Source organism: Cheilinus undulatus, linkage group 7 (assembly GCF_018320785.1).
Source record: "Cheilinus undulatus linkage group 7, ASM1832078v1, whole genome shotgun sequence".
Taxonomy (NCBI): Eukaryota; Metazoa; Chordata; class Actinopteri; order Labriformes; family Labridae; genus Cheilinus; species Cheilinus undulatus.
This window is the reverse complement of record NC_054871.1, coordinates 36,613,999-36,634,450: the sequence shown is the minus strand read 5'-3', so window position 1 is coordinate 36,634,450 and position 20,452 is coordinate 36,613,999. Positions and strand designations below refer to the sequence as shown.

The 20,452-nt window shown below is 38.8% G+C and overlaps 1 protein-coding gene across 2 annotated transcripts; it reads left to right on the top strand.

The window, feature by feature from the left end:
* Positions 1-1,563: 1,563 nt before the first annotated feature.
* Positions 1,564-20,205, top strand: LOC121512565 (calcium homeostasis endoplasmic reticulum protein). 2 transcript variants are annotated; one of them, XM_041791887.1, is made up of 20 exons: positions 1,564-1,743; positions 2,640-2,813; positions 5,738-5,776; positions 7,178-7,347; positions 8,020-8,157; positions 8,256-8,407; positions 8,737-8,848; positions 9,297-9,386; positions 10,099-10,297; positions 10,580-10,743; positions 12,804-13,058; positions 13,238-13,433; positions 13,557-13,798; positions 14,163-14,296; positions 14,975-15,061; positions 15,198-15,350; positions 17,092-17,205; positions 17,550-17,644; positions 17,826-18,011; positions 18,288-20,204. In XM_041791887.1, exons 1-20 carry the CDS (start codon positions 1,719-1,721, stop codon positions 18,323-18,325), a joined length of 2,763 nt encoding a protein of 920 aa, XP_041647821.1. In that variant the 5' UTR covers positions 1,564-1,718; the 3' UTR covers positions 18,326-20,204. The 2 variants fall into 2 exon arrangements, with proteins under 2 accessions (XP_041647821.1, XP_041647822.1); XM_041791888.1 differs by lacking the exon at positions 5,738-5,776 and having other exon boundaries at positions 18,288-20,205.
* The last annotated feature ends 247 nt before the right edge of the window (positions 20,206-20,452 follow it).

Below are 20,452 nucleotides of genomic sequence, written 5' to 3'. Positions count from 1 at the left end.
AGGATTCCGCACGCACCACAGCACAGAGACTTCTCTTTAAAAGTCACTTACAACCTGCTTTTAGCTGCTGACTCTGGTGCATGTTCTATTTAAATCTTGCTGGACTTCAGCTCTGCCTTTAATACTGTTGATCGTGGCATCCTTTTAAGCCTAACCCTATCCCTAACCCTGACCGGTAGCCACCCCAGTGAATCGTCTCATGTTATGGCCTGTCTTTCAGACATTAAATTTTGGATGTCACAAAACTCCCTTCAGCTCAATGAATCAAAATCAGAAGTCCTGTTGTTTATTACAGATCAGTCCAGCTGAGTAGTGTGTGTGTTCAGAGGATTATAGATGAAAAATCATTTGAAATTGTCCTTATGTCTGTGGTCTCCCACTTTTTAAAATCATTTCAGATTTTAAAATCATTTAGTGTGGCCGGCCGAAGGCAGTTGGATCATACGGTCAGGTTTGGAAAATGCATGCTGATTGCTGTACCAATGAGGTAACCACTCTGGAGGTAGTAAGTTGGTATGGGGTGGCACCGCCATCACTGGAAAAACAGGGCTTGTCTGCATTGAAGGACATCTCAATGCAGAGAGATATCAAAATAAGATTCTGCAACCAGTGGCAACCCAATATCCCCACAGCCTGGGACCAAACTCTATCCTCCAAGATGACAACACTCGCTCCCACAGAGTGGGTTTTATCAGAGACTACCTCCAGAATTTGGGAGTGGAGAGGATGGAATGGCCTGCCAGCAGTCCTGACCTCAACCCCACTTGTGGGATCAGCTTGAGTGCTGTTCATGCCAGAGTGACCAACACAACCACATTGTCTGACTTGTGACAAATGCTGGTTGAACAATGCCATCCCACAGCAGAGTGTGACCAGGCTGGTGACCAGCACGAGGGGTTGCCAGGCAATTTGTGGCTCTTCCAGACACTACTGAGGCTCCTGTTTGTTAAATGAATGAACTGTTAAATTGCCAATATGTCTTGTTTCCTCAGACTACAATCATTCAATCCACCAAACAACACCAAACAAGAATCAATGGCATAATAAGCTGTTTGGCATCGGCAGAAAGGATGTGGCACATTTTCCATGGGTGCAACTCACATACTCAGCTCTGCTGCTCATTCCACAAATGCATGTTCCTTACAAATGTTGGACCACTTAAAAGAAATTTAAACAGGCTTTCCAACGGTATAAGATTATTGCGGAGAAACTTTGTTACAACAAAAAATAGACTCTATCTCAATCACAAATTTCCTTACTTTTTGTGCAAGGTTTTAGTTTTTAGCACACTAGAACGTGTTTAAAGAGATACTGAAACACAGGCCCGGTAATTTCAACAAAGCATTTACAGGCCTGTTTCCCCTGCATCGACCTTTAACATGAAACCAAATGTTCGCCATCTACTGACAATGGAATAGAAACAAAAGTAAGTTAGACGTAGTATTTTTTATGTTTATGACAGCCATAAAGATCAGTTAATAATACCTTGTGAAGCAGCACACCTCCCAACCGCCTCATGGCGCTGTAGACAAATCAGACATCTACTTCTTCTGGCGCTTGCTTCCGGTGAACCACACTTCCTGTGGAAGTTCCAGGGCAGCCAATTTAATTTTTGTTTTCTTGACAATTTTATTAAACCGTTCACAGGCATAAAATATTAATTGAGGAATCTTGAGTGTTATCTGTTCAGCGGGTTCGCTGTAACTGTAACGCCAAACATGGATATCCCGAATCCCCCCGAAGGTGAGGAGTACGCTGCTGCGTACCATTTTCATTGAACGTTAGATAGCACACATGCTACCTATTTATCCTGCTATACAACACTGCAAACACTGCAGCTGCATTTAGCATTTCGGCTAACGTTAGTGAATTCAAAGTGAAAGTTTTTCTTTACAAGTTTTTGACACATGTGCAACCAAGTAATATTTACATTGATGTAAGCTAAAGTAGTATCAGACGTGTTAGATATGTATTCTGCAGTGCTGTTTACCTCAAACAACGTTGTTATATTTTGTCTTAGTTTGATGGGGTTTTTTTTAAATTTCCCCTTATTTTTGTCCTGGTTATCAGATTTTAATAACTATGGAATAACATAAACGTTATTAAATATTGAACATACATAGGATTGATACACACAGTTTTTAGAACTACAGCAGTAAGTCACAGACCAATGTGCTGTAATAGTGCTACATTATTTCCTGTGTGGACTCTGAGTTTGACACACAGTGCCTTTAATGATGATGTAAACTGCCTGCTGCACTACTAAATATTACTGTTTGGAGCAGATTTTCAAGTAAATACAGTGTATCATCCAATCATGGATGTCAGCTTAATGTGAATTTTATTCCCAGTCTCTGTAAATAACAAACAATAGCATAATAATAATAATAAAGAGTTTAATGGGGATTTTGCATTTTCAAAGGCTGGTGTTGCTTTATATAATATGTGTTAACCCCAAGATGTTTTATTTTGTTATTATTTAAAGGTGTAAGTAATGTAATAGTAGATGCTTAAGATGACTATAAGTAAGGTTAAGAAACAGTTTTCCTTCTACCTGCTGATCTGTTTGCATCAATTTTAAACTGATGAACAGTGGTCAGAACTTTAACCGTATCTTTTTCCTTTTCTTTCTGGTGCAGATCAAGAACTGAGGAATGTCATTGACAAGCTGGCTCAGTTCGTTGCTCGAAATGGGCCAGAGTTTGAGAAGATGACAATGGAGAAACAGAAGGACAACCCTAAATTCTCCTTTCTCTTTGGGGGGGACTACTTCAGCTACTACAAATGCAAGCTTGCTATGGAGCAACAGCAGCGTATGTAGTTTAAAGAACCATCCAGCCTAAAACTATATGCACCTACATTTATAGATGATATAAGTATTTGTCATAAAGAACATGGAAGAAATCATGATAATAAAAAATGAAGAACTTTGAAAAGTGGATTTAAAAAACAGGCCAATAACAACTAGCAAATACAAAAATAATTATTTTAAATGGAACAAGTCTGGGTTGTCTTGGTTCCTGTTTAGGAAGAAATGGTTCATTGAACCCTATAACATCATATAAATGATTTGTGTTCTGGTTTTAGGGTGGATGTTGTCATGTTTACAGGAATCCAAAGCATGCCTTAGTAAGATAGTATTTTCATTACCCTAGCGAGTAGTTCACTTTAGCTCTTAGGTGTCCTGTTTTGTCAGCTGTGTTTCTATGTAAAGTATCTTTTGAGGCAAAAGCTGTGGCCGCTTTCTGGGCCATGTTTACATAGTTAATGAAACGTAGCAGTTCTTAACTGAATCAGACTTACAAAAGAATACACTTTTTTGCATTAAACTAAGGACTGGGTTTGGAAAAAGCTGAAATGTTTCAAAAGCACTAACACCTTGAGTGGCTTGAGTTAGCTAGCAATGCAAAATTAAGTTAATCAATGTTGTCAGCGTATTTTTAAAAAAATCTAATAATGCTTTTTATCAGTTTATAATTAATTCAATTTAGGCATTTTGCTTATAGTGGTTATGTCACTGCAAGAGTGCATACATTTGCAAGCTTCCAGAGATTGTGTGATTCCATTTGTATAGGGTATTTATATATTTTCATGTCATATATGTATCATCACTGTGCCCCCAAACCTAAATCATTAGAACTGTGGTATACCCAAACAAAATACCATGAGTATGAGCAGCCTTATTAACAGCATAGTCCACTATGGACATTTCTGTTTGGCTCTGGACAAATGGAAAGAAAGAGTATTGCATCTACAAACAGATCAAACTGGTGAAAAAAGCATTGTCTAGAATTTATTTTTCAAATACTCCAATATCCACATCACTCATTTCTGCGTGGGTTATATTACCAGTTTAGTAAAGCTTGTATTAAAATCCTTTTAAAAGGTCTATTTAATGATTACCTTTTTTAAAACAGTGTAATAAAGTACTGAGATACACATGGAAAACACATTGATTGCAAATTCCTGGTTGGATTGAAACACATAAATGTTTGGTAATGTTACCTACTGTATTACTGTATCTTGTTCAAGAGCTTATCCATATTGCCCACCTTTTGCCCCTCCACAGCTATGCTGATTAGGTGGCTATAAACAGCAGTATGAAAGCGTCCCTGTGCTTATTTAAGTAGGTTTTGTATAAGAGCAGCAGTACTTCAATAACTACTTTCACATAACACATATGACCCAGACCTTAGAGAGAAATCCACTCTTCAAGTTGTGACAAGTGCTTTATTTTGTTCCCCTCTAGTAGAGAGAAGTTGTTACGTGTAGCTAAATATATCTTCTTTAGGTGTGTCAATCCCAGATGCATGCATGTGGACTGATTCATGTGGTGCACACAGTAAACTGTTGGCTTTCTGTCTGCACTAACAGTGTGCTGCACTGACAGGCCATGAGCTACAGCTCACATATATGCTGGGTGCTTTTTAAACACAGTTGTTACCCTGCACTTGTTCCTCTTCACCTAAAGCATCTCTGTGCCCATGGTGGATTTGTGTGTCTTTTGTAACATGCCATGCTTGTTGTCATGCTTTGGCCTACCTTGTGTGTAGAATAGCGCGCTCACACTGGTCAAACAAACTGAGCTGTGGGCTCAAATGTTCTCAGGCACGGTACAGATTGCCTAGTGTGAGTCTGTAGTGTCAGTCTTTGTATTGGTTAGGGTGGGGTAGAAGTTATAGGGAATGTTTTTGTTAATTTTCCCATTAAGAGAGAAAAGTGCAGGTTAACCCACCTTCTGTCCTCTATAGGACACACTTAGAAACCGAAGATTCTCAAGAATGAGGCGCTTAAAATCACAATTGCATCAGCATAATTTAACAGATAACTGCTTAAAAAGTTAATTATTAGTATTGGCAGATATAAAAATTTCTATGCATGCACAGCTAACATATTGATAATATTTACTGATGGTCTTTGTAATCACCACTAATATTAGTCATTAGAGGTCCTTAAAAAATCTAACAAGGACAATGATTGTTTTAGCAACAGTGGCAGCTAGAAATTGCTTAACCTCCCTTCTCAGAATGCAGTTCTCACAGTTTTAATACCGGCCTGAGACAATGTTTCAGTCCAACAAGTAACCAAACACTGTTTCACCTACAATATTGTTAAAAAAAAACCTTTTGAATAATTTCAGTGTTGATGAATGAAATACAAAAGAAACTGTACTGGGTAGGGATGCACCGATACCAGTTTTGTGTATCGGTGCGCGATACTCATAAAAACAGCAGATACTGTACTCGCCGTCATTTACTGCATGATGTTTGCCCCTCATTTTTTAAGGTAGACAAAGTTGAAGGCGTACTTGCAGTTTGGTGATATTTAACATAAATGAGGATGCCAAAAGTGGAGCACACTGCAAACTATGCACTGCTATTCCTTGACAAAGGAGAGGCGAAGAACATCTTAAGAAAGACAATGAACTTTGAAAATAATTTCAGGACTGTAAAGATATTAAGTATTCATATTTGTACTAGATGTAAGTAAGTATCCAAATAAAGGTACTCGTTCTTGGTCTGGAAAAAGTGGTATCGGTGCATCCCTAGGCTAGGTCTAACATCACTGAAAAACTGTTGGGTTTTGGTCACTGAATGATGTTAAGATGAGGGTCAGCCTAATAAGGTCAGCCTGGTAATAAAAGCACAGTGTTGTGCAGGGTTGCATGAAGTTCTTCTGTCAGAATCAATGATGTTAATTCCCTGAAATGCATTAAAGTTTGCTTCTCTCCGTTTAGATCCCTCTACCCATGACGGGGAGGAATATAATTCTGAAGGTATTTATTTGGAGACAGATTTTTCTGACAAATTCCAAATTCCAGTTGGAAAGTCCTGTTTTGTTTTTGCATATCTTCCTAGATTTTGTCCCACCTGTGCTTGAAAGCATTTGCTTTGTTTTCAGTTGCATTTTTTTCATGTTAGTGCCATTTTCTTTTGTATTTGTGCTGTATTGTTGTTATGAAGCTTAACTGAAGATATCTCAGTAATATCTTCAAGTTTGTGCTGACCGAAATGGATATACTCCTCGGTCTTCACATTTTCAGAAATACTTGGACAAATAGAAGGAGTCTGATGACTTTGGTGTGAGCAGGCCCTGTTATCTAATCTAGTCTCTTATCTTTAAATAGTCAGGGCAGCGGTGTTATTTGGGTTGTACTTTGTCATGGATAAAAAGCCTCAAAGTGTTATGTTAGATCTTCACAAAATAACTACCATACAACCACTTCAGGTTTAACACTTCACTGTTTGACACACACTGCTTTGATTTGCACACCTCGATCTGTAGATGTCATTCCTATTTAATCTCTTTAATATCCTAAAGCTGCATAGGACATGTAGATGCTTACCCGAATATTATGAACTTGCAGTAGCTACATCAAGTATGTACCTGTGTTAGAAGTGAAGACTACAGTAAAAGTGGATCTTATTGATTCACTGCTCATCATGAGATTTTTTTTTCTGATATTGATGAGATTGGACATTGTGCACAAGATTATGAATGATTTTAAAGTTAGTTTAAGTCACAGATCTTACTTGACACTATAAGTATTTTCATATTTCTCTCCACCCTTTAACCCTTATTGGAACTCTAAATGTTTCTGGAAGACTTGAAGCATATGTGGCATTTAAAATTCTTGGATCCAGTGTTTAGCTGAGGACAGGAAGACATTTTTTGTACTTGCACTGGATGAGCTAAACAAATATTTATCATCCAAGATTATAATTATAAATAACCTCTTGAAATAATCTAATTTTGAAGTCTGTCATTAAGTAACCCAAGATTATACATGTCAATCTCTATTGTGTCTGTTGTTTCAGGACATTTGGATGTATTTTCTTGTTTTCACAGGAGTTAAAACTTAGAAATAAAGGATGATAGCTGTTCTATTCAGGTTGCATGCCTTTACGTTTTTTTCAAGCTTGCCCTCAGTTCCTGGAACGTTTCATCTGCTTGCTGTTTTAAACTATTTCTTTGATTCAACATCTGAAAGTAACTTTCTTTGCAAAAAAAACTTAATATCTGCCTTATATCTGATTTTATGGGATGCACCTTCCTCTTCAGGTTTCTACATCATGTCAGCAGCCATTCAGCTTCAAACATTCTAACATGAACTCAGAGAACAGAGTTTAACAAACCTTAAAACATAATTATTTGTGTTTTCTTTTTTTCTCTGCAGACATGTACAACCCTGGTGCTAAGGATGTGGTTGATATCCCTCCTCCATCAATGCCAGTAATTGCCCCACCTTCAATTCCTCCACCATCTGGGCCCTCTATTGATGAGCTTGTTCAACAGAGCCAATGGAATCTGCAGCAGCAGGAGCAGCACCTTCACACTCTCAGACAGGTAAATGGCAAGAACAAAGTTTTGGCTTCTAAGCAAGAGGATGTCTGTTCTCTTCTAGCAAGAAATATGAGCAATGGCTATTAAGTGATGAGACTGTGCTTATGATTGTGTTGCTAAAACCACAGGCTCACGGTCACATGGAGTTTTATATATTAAATGTTGGGTATTCATGCACAACTGCTGCAAGTTTACAATAAGTGATGTCTTTAGCACTGCTAGCTACTGATTGAAATTCGCTTGTTTTTGCCAAGGTGTCAGAAAATAATTAGCTTAAAAGTTGAGCAATGCATAAACTGGATTTTTTTTTATGTGAAATGGAACAAAACAGCACCCGAATCTATTGGTACATTAAAAATTCAAGGCCATATTGTTTGTTTTCTTTGACGGTAAGGGTACCATTTTGGAGGAATGGGCTCCAGAAGTGTCAATGGTGAATCAACACTATTACAAACAGGTTCTAGAGGAAGTCTGAAGAAAGAGACCACAGTTGTGGAGAAATGGTTTCATTCTTCAAGTTGTATAAGTTGTATTACAGCATTTGTCTTGTTTTTGAATAACCATATCTTGTATTATTCTTTTTATATGGTACTTAAGAGGAGTGCTTTTCACAGATTGTTCCAGAAATCTCTGTTTAGCCTGCTTTATGGTATTTCTGCACCTTTCTCAATGCAGGAACAAGTGACTGCAGCCATAGCTCTTGCTATGGAGCAGCAGACCCAAAAACTCCTGTTGGAAACTCAGTTAGACATCACTGAGTTTGACAATCTATTGCAGCCCATCATTGACACCTGCACCAAAGACGCTATCTCTGTAAGTCTGCAATAAAAGATGTTGTTCCAAGGATTCTTTTAGATTTAGATTACTAAAGCAGATTAAGAATCAAATAATAACTCACTTTTCCTTCTCAGGCTGGCAAGAACTGGATGTTTAACAATGCCAAGACTCCACAGCACTGTGAACTGATGACATCACATCTTCGCAACCGCATCACTGTTGATGGAGCACATTTTGAGCTTCGCTTGCATCTGATCTATTTAATGAATGATGTCCTCCACCACTGGTAAAACAACCTAAATTCACTGATGAAACACTTGACTGTACACTATTTGGAATGATGGTGTAGTTTGTTTTCTAAATATTGGTAAAGCTTCATTAACTCATCTATGATTACAGGTAGAACACATTCTAAACAGTGGTTGAAAATCTTAAACCACCAAGTGGGTGGTTAAATTGATTTATTGACCAAGGCTGAATGTATTCAATAGTTGCTTGGGCCTGCCTCTTGGAATCAGCTGTCCTGTTCAAACAAATCTAGTAAAACAATCTTAAAAAACAGTTTTGATTGTATTCGTTTTATAATGTGACGTGTATTTTAATGTGTCCTTTCAGCCAAAGGAAGCAGCAGAAGGACTTGTTGGCAGCCCTACAGAAAGTTGTTGTTCCCATCTACTGCACCAGCTTTCTGGCAGTAGAGGAGGAGAAGCAGCAGAAGATCACAAGGGTAATTTTAAGGCAAACATCTATATTAGAAAGAATGTTATTTTGTTTTGTTTTGCATTAAAGCTGATTTGATTATTAGTTTCATCAATGCTAACCTGTTAGCGTCTTGAGAGACTTCAACTCTGCATGTTTACTTGGAGTAATTGTAACGAAAAAACATCACATAACTTGATATTTGATATAGTTTTTGAGTTTGTCCATTATAATATCTTTTAAAGATCATTCAAGTAATTTAACCTTTAAAACATGTTAATGTTTTATTTATATCATCACTGTTGCATTAGTATTTCTTATAAGACAGATACCAACAGAAGGCTTTATATAATGCTTTAATAATTATGAAAGGTTTTTCTGACTTAACTTTTCTTCTCTACTTCTTTTAAAGTCAAAGGCTAAGAAGCTGTGTAGCTATTTCTGAGTCTTTTTTCTTACAATCCTCTTTTTGTCAGCTGTTACAGCTTTGGGAGAAGAATGGGTACTTTGATGAGGAGACCATTCAACAGCTCCAGAATCCAGCACTGGGACTTGGCCAATACCAAGTAAGTAGAATAAGATCTGAAGTAGGGTCTGAGATGAAGGCGACTCATTCCCCAAGATTATTTTGAAAGGTTCTGCCCTTCCTAAATGCTGACTAAAGGCTGCTATCTAGATGGATTCGAAATATATATCCCATGTTGTGTCAGGTTAGCCATCTACTGACATCAGAGCAGATGTGGAGCCTGAGGCTGTGTTAGATCAAATCCACTCAGTCACAGAAATACTGGACATTTAAGCAGGACCGATCCATTTGTTGAATTCAGTCTGAGATGTCTTTTAAAGGGGCTGTGCCCATTTTTACACACAAATAGTCCAGCGTTTGCAACATTATGATTAACTGAAATCTCCACATGCACAACAGGATTGGTCAAGTTTCAAGAGGCTCATAAATGCATGTTCTGCTATGTTCAAAGAGGGGGACTCTTGGTTAAGGTTTACATTTAATTGAAAAATGACATCTTTAAGGTGTTACTTTTATCTTGTGCCGCATCAAAAGAGGGTAGACATTGAAAGGCTAACTGGACATACTTTGACCATGACTGGTTTACCCTTCACTTTTTGCCTTCACTCTTTGCCAGAATTTTACACGAATTGTTTAGGTCTAGCCAGTGCATTTAAAAATTTAGCTTTTTTTTTTTTTTAAACCTGCATGGTTTCATTTACTAATACATTGTGTCTGTCTCTAATTTTTGCACCCTTTGTCCACTCTCTCAGGCCTCTCTGATAACGGAGTATGCAGGGGTGGTACAGCCAATCCAGCTGGCCTTCCAGCAGCAGATTGCAGCTTTGAAGACTCAGCATGAAGAGTTTGTTACCAGCCTAAAGCAGCAGCAGCAGCTGCAGCCTGCTCCTGTAGCACCACTAGCTGCCCCTGCTGAGCCTGAAAAAGCTCCACCTATGACCACACAAGCTGGTGAGAGGAGACTTTAAGAAAACGGAGAAAGAGCCGTATATAGTACATGGAGCCATGTTTTTTATAGGGCTAACAACCAAAACACCCTAAATTGCAGTGATAGCATACGTTAACAAAAGCAGTCTCATTGTTTGAAAAACTGTAAATAGCATGTAACACCAGTTACCTTGGTAACTTTGGTTAGTTTTAAATCACCTTATGTAAATGTGCTACTTTCTCTATATTGCATACATATCTGTTTGTGGACCACTGTGCTGAACTTTGTTGATGTTTTATGCCCAGGTGATGTGAAGCCTCCCATGTCAGGTCCTCCTCCTGGGGAGTTTGATGGAACGCCATCCAGACCACAGGATTCGAGCAACCCCAGTGGACCCTCAGAGATCCCCTCCAACAAGCCTGCATGGTTTGACCCTCAGCACATGGGCCCCTGGAACCCTAACCAGCCAGTGAGGACCTATTTGTTTGTGTATATGTGTTTGTGTACAGACTTCTTAAGGATCTCTGCTTGTAGATTTTTGGATAAATGGCGGTTTGGCAAGGTTAAAGACTAGAATATGATGGCCTGTCATCACTTACAATTACATCAGTTAATTTGGCAGCTTTATCCAAACTGATGGACATATGATAAATAACCCAAGCTGCAGAGCATCATGGAGGAATCTTTCAGTAATCGTTATATTTAAATACTAACACTTCTGTGCACTATTTCCAAGTCGAATCTTTTACATTTTAGATGGGTAAAATCCCTCCCTCCCTACAAAGCCTGTCTCCATGTAGACAAGAAGTAAACAACTGGAACTATACATGCTGACAGCCTGATTAAAATAAACAGTTTGGGTCTCTACATATATTTCTTGGTAAAACATTTTATGTATTGATTTCTATTTATTTATTTTTTTGACATTTAATGTAAGGGAACAGTCTGCGACATAGACCTTTAAAAACAGACATTACATAAATTTAGTATAGTGAGGAGAAATAAAAATTTTAAGCAATTTTAATAAACTTAATGAAACTTTGAAAAATGACTGTTTTCCAGTAGATGGACATTTCCAGCAGAAATGGTTGATGGTATTATAACCCTCGCTGTAGTACTTTGCTATAAACAGCTCTGTTGCAACAACATGTATCATTTAGACACTCAAATGCATTTTAACAGAGAATTTTATTTTAACTTTGAAAAGCTGATGGATTGTCCAGATTCCATGTCTGTCATCAGGCAAATTCCTCTTGGAAGGCTCCAATCCGAAACTATTGTGCCCACTCTGAGAATAGACTGAACTAATTAGAGTCATGTAGGGGATGAGTAGCAGCCAAACAATATTATTTCCTCTACCATCCCCTGAAATGTACCGGAAAATTGATATTAACAATTTTTGGGCGTCTTTCGCTGATTCACAACTTTCACATTTTTCATACTAGCCCCAAGGGATTTCATCGGATTGATTCCGGATTTTTGTAGCTTATTTCTAGACAAGATGTAGATCGAAAGTTTTCAAAAGCCTGATTTTTGCTAGAGGCTGGGGCCATGGGGGCCAAAGTTGAAAAACAAATTTTTTTTCTTTTTTTCTCTTTTTTTTTTGCTATGTTTGGGGTCAGAAAATTATACATTACTCTGCAGTGATTACATCAATCATCATCAACCTTCACAGAGATGATCCCAAAACCTGAATCCTGAATAAATTCATGCATCAATATCATTACTTTGTCACAGCACCCATTCTGACAATTTAAAATTCCCTCCTTTGAATTAGGGTTTTTACCTCAAAACCAACTTTAATCATTTAGAACCCCTAAACCCTTCACCGTAGGCTTATTATTTTGGATATGCAAATGGATCACCATTCGCTCTACAAAAAAGCCCCTTGGACCAATACCCAAGTCAACCACCTTCATCTCCATTTCAAAATAATGCTTTTTTTGATGGTGCCAAATGACTTTAATCTGTTGTAACTCTTGAATACATTGTCCTGTGTTCTTTACATTTTTAGGCAACAGAACAGAACGACACTGAACACACTCATACAAAGATCTCAACATAGAACCTCCTAATGGCAACAAGAAGTTACATAATTGGGTTATATATTCATTGGTCATACTGTGCTAATTCCATTAACTTTGATTTTGAAAGAGAGGTGTCATTAACTGTCCACAACAGTGGTGTTTCATTTAGGGATGTCTCACTGGCAATGGGGAGCATTTTGATATCGCACCATTTTCACGGGGAGTTGGCATAACTCTCATATGAAACATCTGATTACCTTCAAATTTCCCATGTATGATCAGTGTCTGCCTCTCTACACATTTAAATGTCAATGAAGGCTTTTTGGGGCTTCCTAACCTACTCTGGAGGGGCACACATTTTGCCCACCTTCTTGTACATACCTTGAGCCTGCAGCTTCTGTAGCAGTAGGCCTCTCCTCCATGAAGAGATGTGGAAGAGAGAGGTTTTGCAGTAGCTGTCCATGGTTGTGACCTTCTTCTTGTATTTTCTTCATCTTCCCAGCCTCCTTTCGACCCTAATCAGCCTCCTCCTCCTTGCCCTCCTTGGAACAGCCATGAAGGAATGTGGAATGACCAGAGGGATCCTGGGAGCTGGAGTGGGGCTCCACCCAGAGAAGGAGGCCCATGGAGTGGTCCAGGTGGCCCTGACCAAGGCCCTCCATCTTGGAACTCATTTGACCAGCAGCCACCTTGGGGGAACCAGCCTGATCAACCTCCATGGGGCCAAAGGGAGCCTCCTTTTCCTCCACGCATGCAGGCATGTTGTAGATGATTTCGGGGGCTTGATTTCTCCCCCCATATTTATTTCCATTGTTTGTTGTTTCTGAATTCTCTGCATCTACCCTCTGAAACACAATCTGGATATGACTTTCAACACTGGATATAATCTGCTGCTTAAACACAGTAATAATTAATTTTTTTGTGTATATTTTTTAGAGACCTCCACATTTCAGGGGACCTTTCCCTCCGCACCAGCAGCCACCTCCTTTCAATCAACCCCCTCCACCCCCACATAATTTTGGACGTTTCCCACCACGCTTTATGCAGGACGACTTTCCACCTAGACACCACTATGACAGACCACCATACACCCCACACCGCTTTGACTACGCTCAGGGAGATTTTCCTGGAGGTGGGAAGTTACAAATGATCACTAACTTTACTTAATTTACAAAAAGAAACTGCCTGTTTTTGTGATCACCTCTGAAAGTTTTTATGTTTAGTGTGTTTTAACAAAATCATCCTCTTTTTCCAGAAATGCCAGGTCCTCCTCCACATCACCATCCCAATCAGAGGCTTCCTCCACCAGGTATGGGGGCTGAACATCCACCCTGGGGTGGAGGGCAGCATCCAGATTTTGGCCCTCCCCCACATGGTTTCAATGGTCACTCACCTCACATGCGCCATCGCCATCATCCAGTACAAGATGACCCAAGTCTGGTGCCGAATGTACCCTACTTTGACCTGCCTGCTGGTCTCATGGCTCCATTAGTCAAAGTAGGTCCCCTGCTTTTCCTCCAGAACTTTTAGTGACTTGCTCTAAAATATATGACCATATCCCCAAAGTTTCAATGAAAATACTTAAACAAGGAAATTCCCCATAATATCTGAACATTTTCACCAGAATCTCTACTGAAAATTTGTAAAAATTCTCCAAACATTTCAAGCAAATTACTTCAGTGGCATTCTGGACAATTATCCAAAAAATGCTTAAAGCAAAAAATATCTCAGTGTAAAATGTAATTTCCTCATATGTACACGCCGGGTCTTCAGATGCTAAAGAATTGATACATTAGGCTAAATTAGTCACAACAGTCGAATCTACATGTGTTTTTTTCTCCCTTTACTGTCTACTGCACAGCTTGAAGACTGTGATTATAAACCTTTGGACCCAAAAGACATCCGGTTGCCTCCTCCGATGCCACCTAGTGATCGGCTGCTAGCTGCTGTTGAAGCTTTCTACAGTCCTCCATCCCATGATCGACCTAGAAACAGGTATGCACATACCATAGCTCTGTCTGCAAGATGTAAAGAAATGAGCTTGTGATTTGGATGTTATGGGTGTTCATGCAGATTTACCAGGGGTTAGCGTCTCTAACTGACTCCTTTTGTCGGCTGCCTGAAAGATAAAGATAAAAAGGAGACTTAAACCCCTTACTATCACATGAAAATTTTACTGGAGATGGCTGTTAACACTTGTATGCATACTGTTACATTGTTTTGAGTTTACCTTAAAATTAATAACATTAGTGCATCCCGATTGCAGCTGCATTCTGGTTTACATTGCCCAAAAATAGTGATTTGCAAACTACAATACTGAGACAAACTTTTTGTCTAAATTAGCATATAAAACGTATTTGTTGTTCTATAAGGGGAGATGAAGTCTTAGTTAAACATGCAAAATTTTAGGGCTTTTTCGACATCACTAATAATTATGAAACTAGCTGCATAAATTGAATCCTACATTTGTCACCCCATGGCTGCATTTATGATCTGATGGCTTCAAACTCCAGCTTTTAGTTCCACTGCTGACATCTGAATGTTTGTATTCATGAGATAAACAAATGGTACAAGTTGGTTGCTATTAAAGTGGCAGTTTTGCTATGTTCTGATTAATCTTGTAAAGACACTTGCTGTGTAGTTGACAGCCTGCTGTGGTGTTTTGACCAACAGTGAAGGATGGGAGCAGAATGGCCTTTATGAGTTCTTCAGGGCCAAGATGAGAGCCAGGAGGAAAAAGGGACAGGAGAAACACAACAGGTGAGCTTTGTTTTTTAGGATCCTTGTCTTTTTTTTTAAATTGGGTTGTAAATTGGATGTTAAACGTGGATTCAACTGTTTAAATTTCAGTCTTGCTGCACCCTTTAACCTCCCCTTTCATTGTTCTCTCCCTCAGTGCTCGTGGAGGCAGTCGCTCCAGGAGTCACTCTCGTAGCAGAGGAAGGTCTTCTTCACGCTCAAGCTCTCGCTCTTCAAAGTCCTCAAGGTCCAGGTCCCACTCATCTCGTTCCCGTTCTCGCAGCCGTTCTCGCTCTTACTCGAGATCAAGGTGTGCTAACACACATCTCACAGGAATATGTGGTTTGCCAATACATACATGTACATCAACAGTATTTTGTATACTATACTTATGTCATATTCGCACAGAATTAGTATACCTAATATAATATATTAATAGTAACCTAGGGAGCTCTGGTAATTTGTAGTAATGGTGCAGTACCTCTGTGTTTTCTTATCCCGTGTGAATCGACCATGTCTGTTATTTGCTGTATAAGAATTCCAGGGCCAATTACCAACCATAAATTTAGCACACAAAGAGATCAACAGGTAAATCCAATCCCATATGAGTCCGTATCGCTGTTATTAATGGGTGTTTTTTTACAGTTCGTGTGGCCTTTTTTGAAAGAATAAGATGCTGCGTAGGAGAGGGTTAGGACACGGCTAAAGCCTTGTTTCCATCAGGGGGTCCGGTTTGGTATGGTTTGGTATGCCAAAATAGTTTGTGTTTCCACAGACACCTGTGCCCTCACTTAGTGGGCGGACTATAAAAGCTATGCATGTGACGTGACATGCAGCGTGAGTCTGCTGGTCCAGCCGCAGAGTTATAGAAAGGATGACTGACAGAAATCAGTAGGGAATAAGCATTAAATACCCCTATATCAGCTAAAAGTGTTTTTAAAAAATAACTACATATTATGTTAACCGCTGTCAGTACAGATCCTCAGCTGATGGAATACGTTTACAGAAACATTTAGAGTTGTAACGGTACGTTAATATGTAAATATATTTAGTCTAGAACAGTTTATACAACAAAATATGAAAGTTTAGAGCTGTACTGTGAGAATTCACCACATTAAAAATGAAGTAGATGTTCATCTGGTGTTAAAATCAAACTAGATTATGCCAGAAATCCTGGGAGTGCTGATCTCGTTTTATAATAGGCTGCAGCCCAAAGTTTTACAAACATGTTCAGCAACCACAGAGCAATGTTTTCACAGGTTATCTAAAGTAAGAAGTTGATTAATAACTAGTTCCAATACAGAGAATGAACTGATCTAAGGCTTTGTAATAACAAAACTTTCACAGCGTTAATTTAGTTTCACATCCATTGTGGATAGACCAGGCTGTGAGCCTTCAGGCTCTGCTTTGTGTTCTTAAAATCAGGTCCAGATAAACGTCAGGAAACTTGATTTGTGGCCAGATATCATTATCCACAGATTAGGAAACAGTCTGGATCTCTGTCGAGTCCAAATATCCCCGATTAATGCAGACATTAGTCAGTTTTTCTCCCGTTTTCACTGCTCCTCACAGAGACTTCCATGCTTTGCAGCCCAAAGCCGAGAAGCTGTGTCGCAGGATAGGTAAGATTGTTAGCCCTACGGAAGGGTGCCGAAAAGTGGGACGGTACGGGTCGTTTTTTTGGGACCCTTTCCAACTTTTGCTCTATGGAAACCCAAAAAAATATATGCATCTACACCGAACTGAGCCAGACCGCTTGGTGGAAACAACCTATAATTTTTGACAAATATAGGTAAGAAAAATTCATAAATTATCAGAAGTCCACAGGTAATATTTGTTCTGTGTGAACAGCACTTTAGAGTAGCATTATTGAAGGTCTATTGAATATGTACATGAAGCCTCTTGTACCCAAGGTAAGCTAAGTTCTGCTGATCCAGTTTGTTCCTTCATATGTTTTAGGATTGTTTTTATTTTGAAACACTGCATCTTCATAGCTGTAACTGTTACATCTGAAGAACATAGCCTTACTTGCCTCACATAATTCTTTTCAGATCAAGGAGTAGATCCAGGTCATCTCGAAGTCAGTCTCGCTCCAGATCAAGATCCCGTTCTCATTCACCCACCAAGAGACGCCGTGGCCAAAAATCGCGGAGCTCTTCTCCTCCGTAAGTCCATTTCACAGCTCTTTAAGAAAACATTACATGGTTCAATTTCATGCTTCATTCTCGTGAAGATAACCATATCCATATGTTATTGCTGAGGGTAGGCGTTGACAGAGTCTGAAATCGTTACTGTATGTTTTTTGAATGATGCTGTAATATCATTCTGTGTTATTGTAAACTTGGCAGACCAACTGTTGAACATTTGTGTTTTCAGGGGCAGGCTAAATAAGAATTTTTTCTTCTCCCTGCACCTTTCTGACCATGGAATGTAATGAAAAATTGTGAACTTTACCATGACCACTGTGAATAAAAATTAAATGAAATAAAATATCCCCTACACTTTTCAGCTCCACGTCAGTGTTGGGTGCCCCCTCCTCCAAAATGTCTACAGATAACAGGCTAGGGGAGGAAAACAAAGGCCACCAGCTCCTGATGAAGATGGGTATGCTCTCTGTTTCGTTGTTTTAATTAACAGTTTAATCTGTATATTTGGTAATTTACTGATTAGGGGTGTTTTATAATCTGGAAGTCTTCAGTTCTGAAATTCAATTCAAAGTATTATTACCTAAATGCTGTATGCACTAATTTCTTTTATGCACTTGTGTTGTCATGTTTTACCTTAGGCTGGAGTGGCTCAGGTGGTTTGGGGGCCAAAGAACAGGGCATCCAGGACCCCATCAAAGGAGGAGACGTCAGGGATAAATGGGACCAGTACAAAGGTGTGGGCGTGTCACTGGACGACCCTTATGAGAACTATCGCAGGAACAAGAGTTACAACTTTGTTGCCCGCATGAAGGCAAGAGAGGAAGGTAACAAAGCTTTCTTTAATATTGTAAAGATTGTTTGTTTACATTGCTTTACTTTCCTTGTATTGAAGAGGGTTCTTTAAAATTATTGTTTTTAGGAGATTGCATTATATTCAAGGACAAGAAGATGATATTTTCAGGACAGTGCATGCCCTTGTTTACCAAAGCAACAACTTGAAATAGGGTTTTAGATGGCGTTTTTTCCACATTCAAGTACAAAAAAATTATTTTGCTAAATACTGTGGTTACCTAACTGACTGTTCTTTCTGTTCTTTTCAGTCAATCGTGAACCTCAGGAAGCCCCTCCAACCGACTGAGTTCATCGAATCGCATTGAACAGTTTCCTCATGTTCCATTTGCAAAAATATAGACTTCACTGTACAGTGCCCTTCTAAGATTTTATTCTGCAGTCCCAATACTTTCTCTGTAACCCAGTACCAAGTAACTGAAAACCAACAATGTTAAATTTGACCACACATGAAAAGCTGGAGGGCACTAAGGTTCAACACTCTGGGTGTGCTTGTCACATCACAAAGAACTGTCTGTGGATGAAGAAGTGAGCACTAACACTAGTAACAGTTAGGATTTTGAATGTGTAATTTAGCAGTTTTGAAAAGTCCAACAATAAACATTAGGGGTGTAACAGGGTTTGTTTTCATGGGTCATGGTTCGGTACATGTAGTCACGTGATAAAAACGTAGTCACCATAAAAACAATCAATCACATATGAGAGCATTTACCCGCAGTAACACGTACAAGTGTTTGCTCACCACTATTAAACAACCAATGAAGAAGAGGAAAAAGCAGGTGCAACAAAACAGAGAAAGAAATGCAAGCTTCAGTGGTAAGAGCAAGCAGAGCAACGTCAGCCTGAAAGCTTCTCTCCTCTGCATGTACGTGCTGTTTTTAAAAAGCCTCGGATGTGAAAGAGAGAGCTGGAAGACATTAATGATGTTTATACATTTTCAAGACGGGATGTGCAGAAGTAGTCAACACCAGCTGCAAGTGTGTATTTAAGTGCTCTGCTCAGGCTCTGTTACAACATCCCACCCTATGGTTACATACACTAGTTTGTGGTCTACTCTTGCAATAATATCCTTTGTACCAGGTATTTATTGACAACTATGTGATGTGCTCACAGTAGAATCATAAATATGATGCATTTCTCTAGAATGCACATTTTAATTTGCCCTTTTAACAAATGTATTTTACATGTCAAAAAATACATTGGACTAATCATTTCTGTTGAATTATATTTTGCATTTTTCCTCTTTTTCTGTCACTTTGAATACACCACAGGTTATACCAACAATCAGAGGTAGTTCAAAATAGCAGTAGATGAAAAAAAAGGAAGCTGCACTTTTGACAGTTAAAAGAAATAAGGGAAACCTAATCATTCAGGGACTTTTTGGTCCTTTTTACAGATGAACCGTGCCTGTTCCGAACCGTGACCCAAAAACCAAGGTACAAACCTAGCAGTACCTCTGTGAACTGTTACTACATGGATAGCATCATTCATTATTCAGCCCCAGTGTTTTGTATTTAAGTACCTTGAAAGCCGGTTAGACCTTTTTCAGTGTCGAGACTCATAAAGTAGATCTGACTTGGACTTTATGTGACAAAAAAGAGGTGGAGAAATTTATCAACTATTGTGAGGAAATAAACTAAAATGTGCGAAGTGTCAAGGCAGTCCACAGATGATCAGGGTATTATGCAAAATTATTTCAGTCTTGGCTTTACACATTTGTTTTCACTCTCAAAGGTCAGTCTGTTTAAAGTAGAAAAACTAAATTTGTTTGGCCTTGATGGTATAACTCATAAAATTGCTTGTTGGAGATTTTCATTGCAATTTTATTTTTAAGAATTATCTTAGTTTGATGAGAGTATTGATAATCGCTTACTGTGGATGATGGGAAGATTTTCAATAACTCAAAACTGAGGGCGGGCGGGGGGATTTTTAATTGTGTAAACTCACCCGTCTTGATCTTGTTTGTTTTGGCTGCTGAATATTGTGATACTTTTTCATGTCATGACTTATTCTATGGAAAAATATTGGTCATTTAGTTGTAGTATTAAAATAAATCCTACAAAACAAAGTATGACAATGAAATCAGTCGCATTTTCCACACAAATACACTGTCACAGCCTTAAGATAAAGAACAGCGATTTACCCTTTTTCATGTTGATATCATGAGAAACCTCTTGTTCTATTTAAACTTACAACAAAAAGTAAGGACATTTGTGTTTGGTACAATATTTCTTTGTTCTAACAATGCTTCTTGGTAATAAATCTTATACCGTGGGAAAGCCTGTTTATTACCCTTTTAAATGATGCCACATGATGACAGGCCCTATCCAGATCAGTCAAACGTGGCATGCCGATTCTTAAAGCAGACATCTGACCACTGTAGCAGGGCCCATGCTCACAGGTGCTGCACCTGGGG

Bases quoted from the DNA above. Each gene is read 5' to 3' on its own strand.
- LOC121512565 (XM_041791887.1), top strand. From the start codon at position 1,719: ATGGATATCCCGAATCCCCCCGAAG. The intron at 15,062-15,197 runs GTGAGCTTTGTT...TCTCTCCCTCAG, and splicing joins GGACAGGAGAAACACAACAG to TGCTCGTGGAGGCAGTCGCT. The intron at 15,351-17,091 runs GTGTGCTAACAC...AATTCTTTTCAG, and splicing joins CGCTCTTACTCGAGATCAAG to ATCAAGGAGTAGATCCAGGT.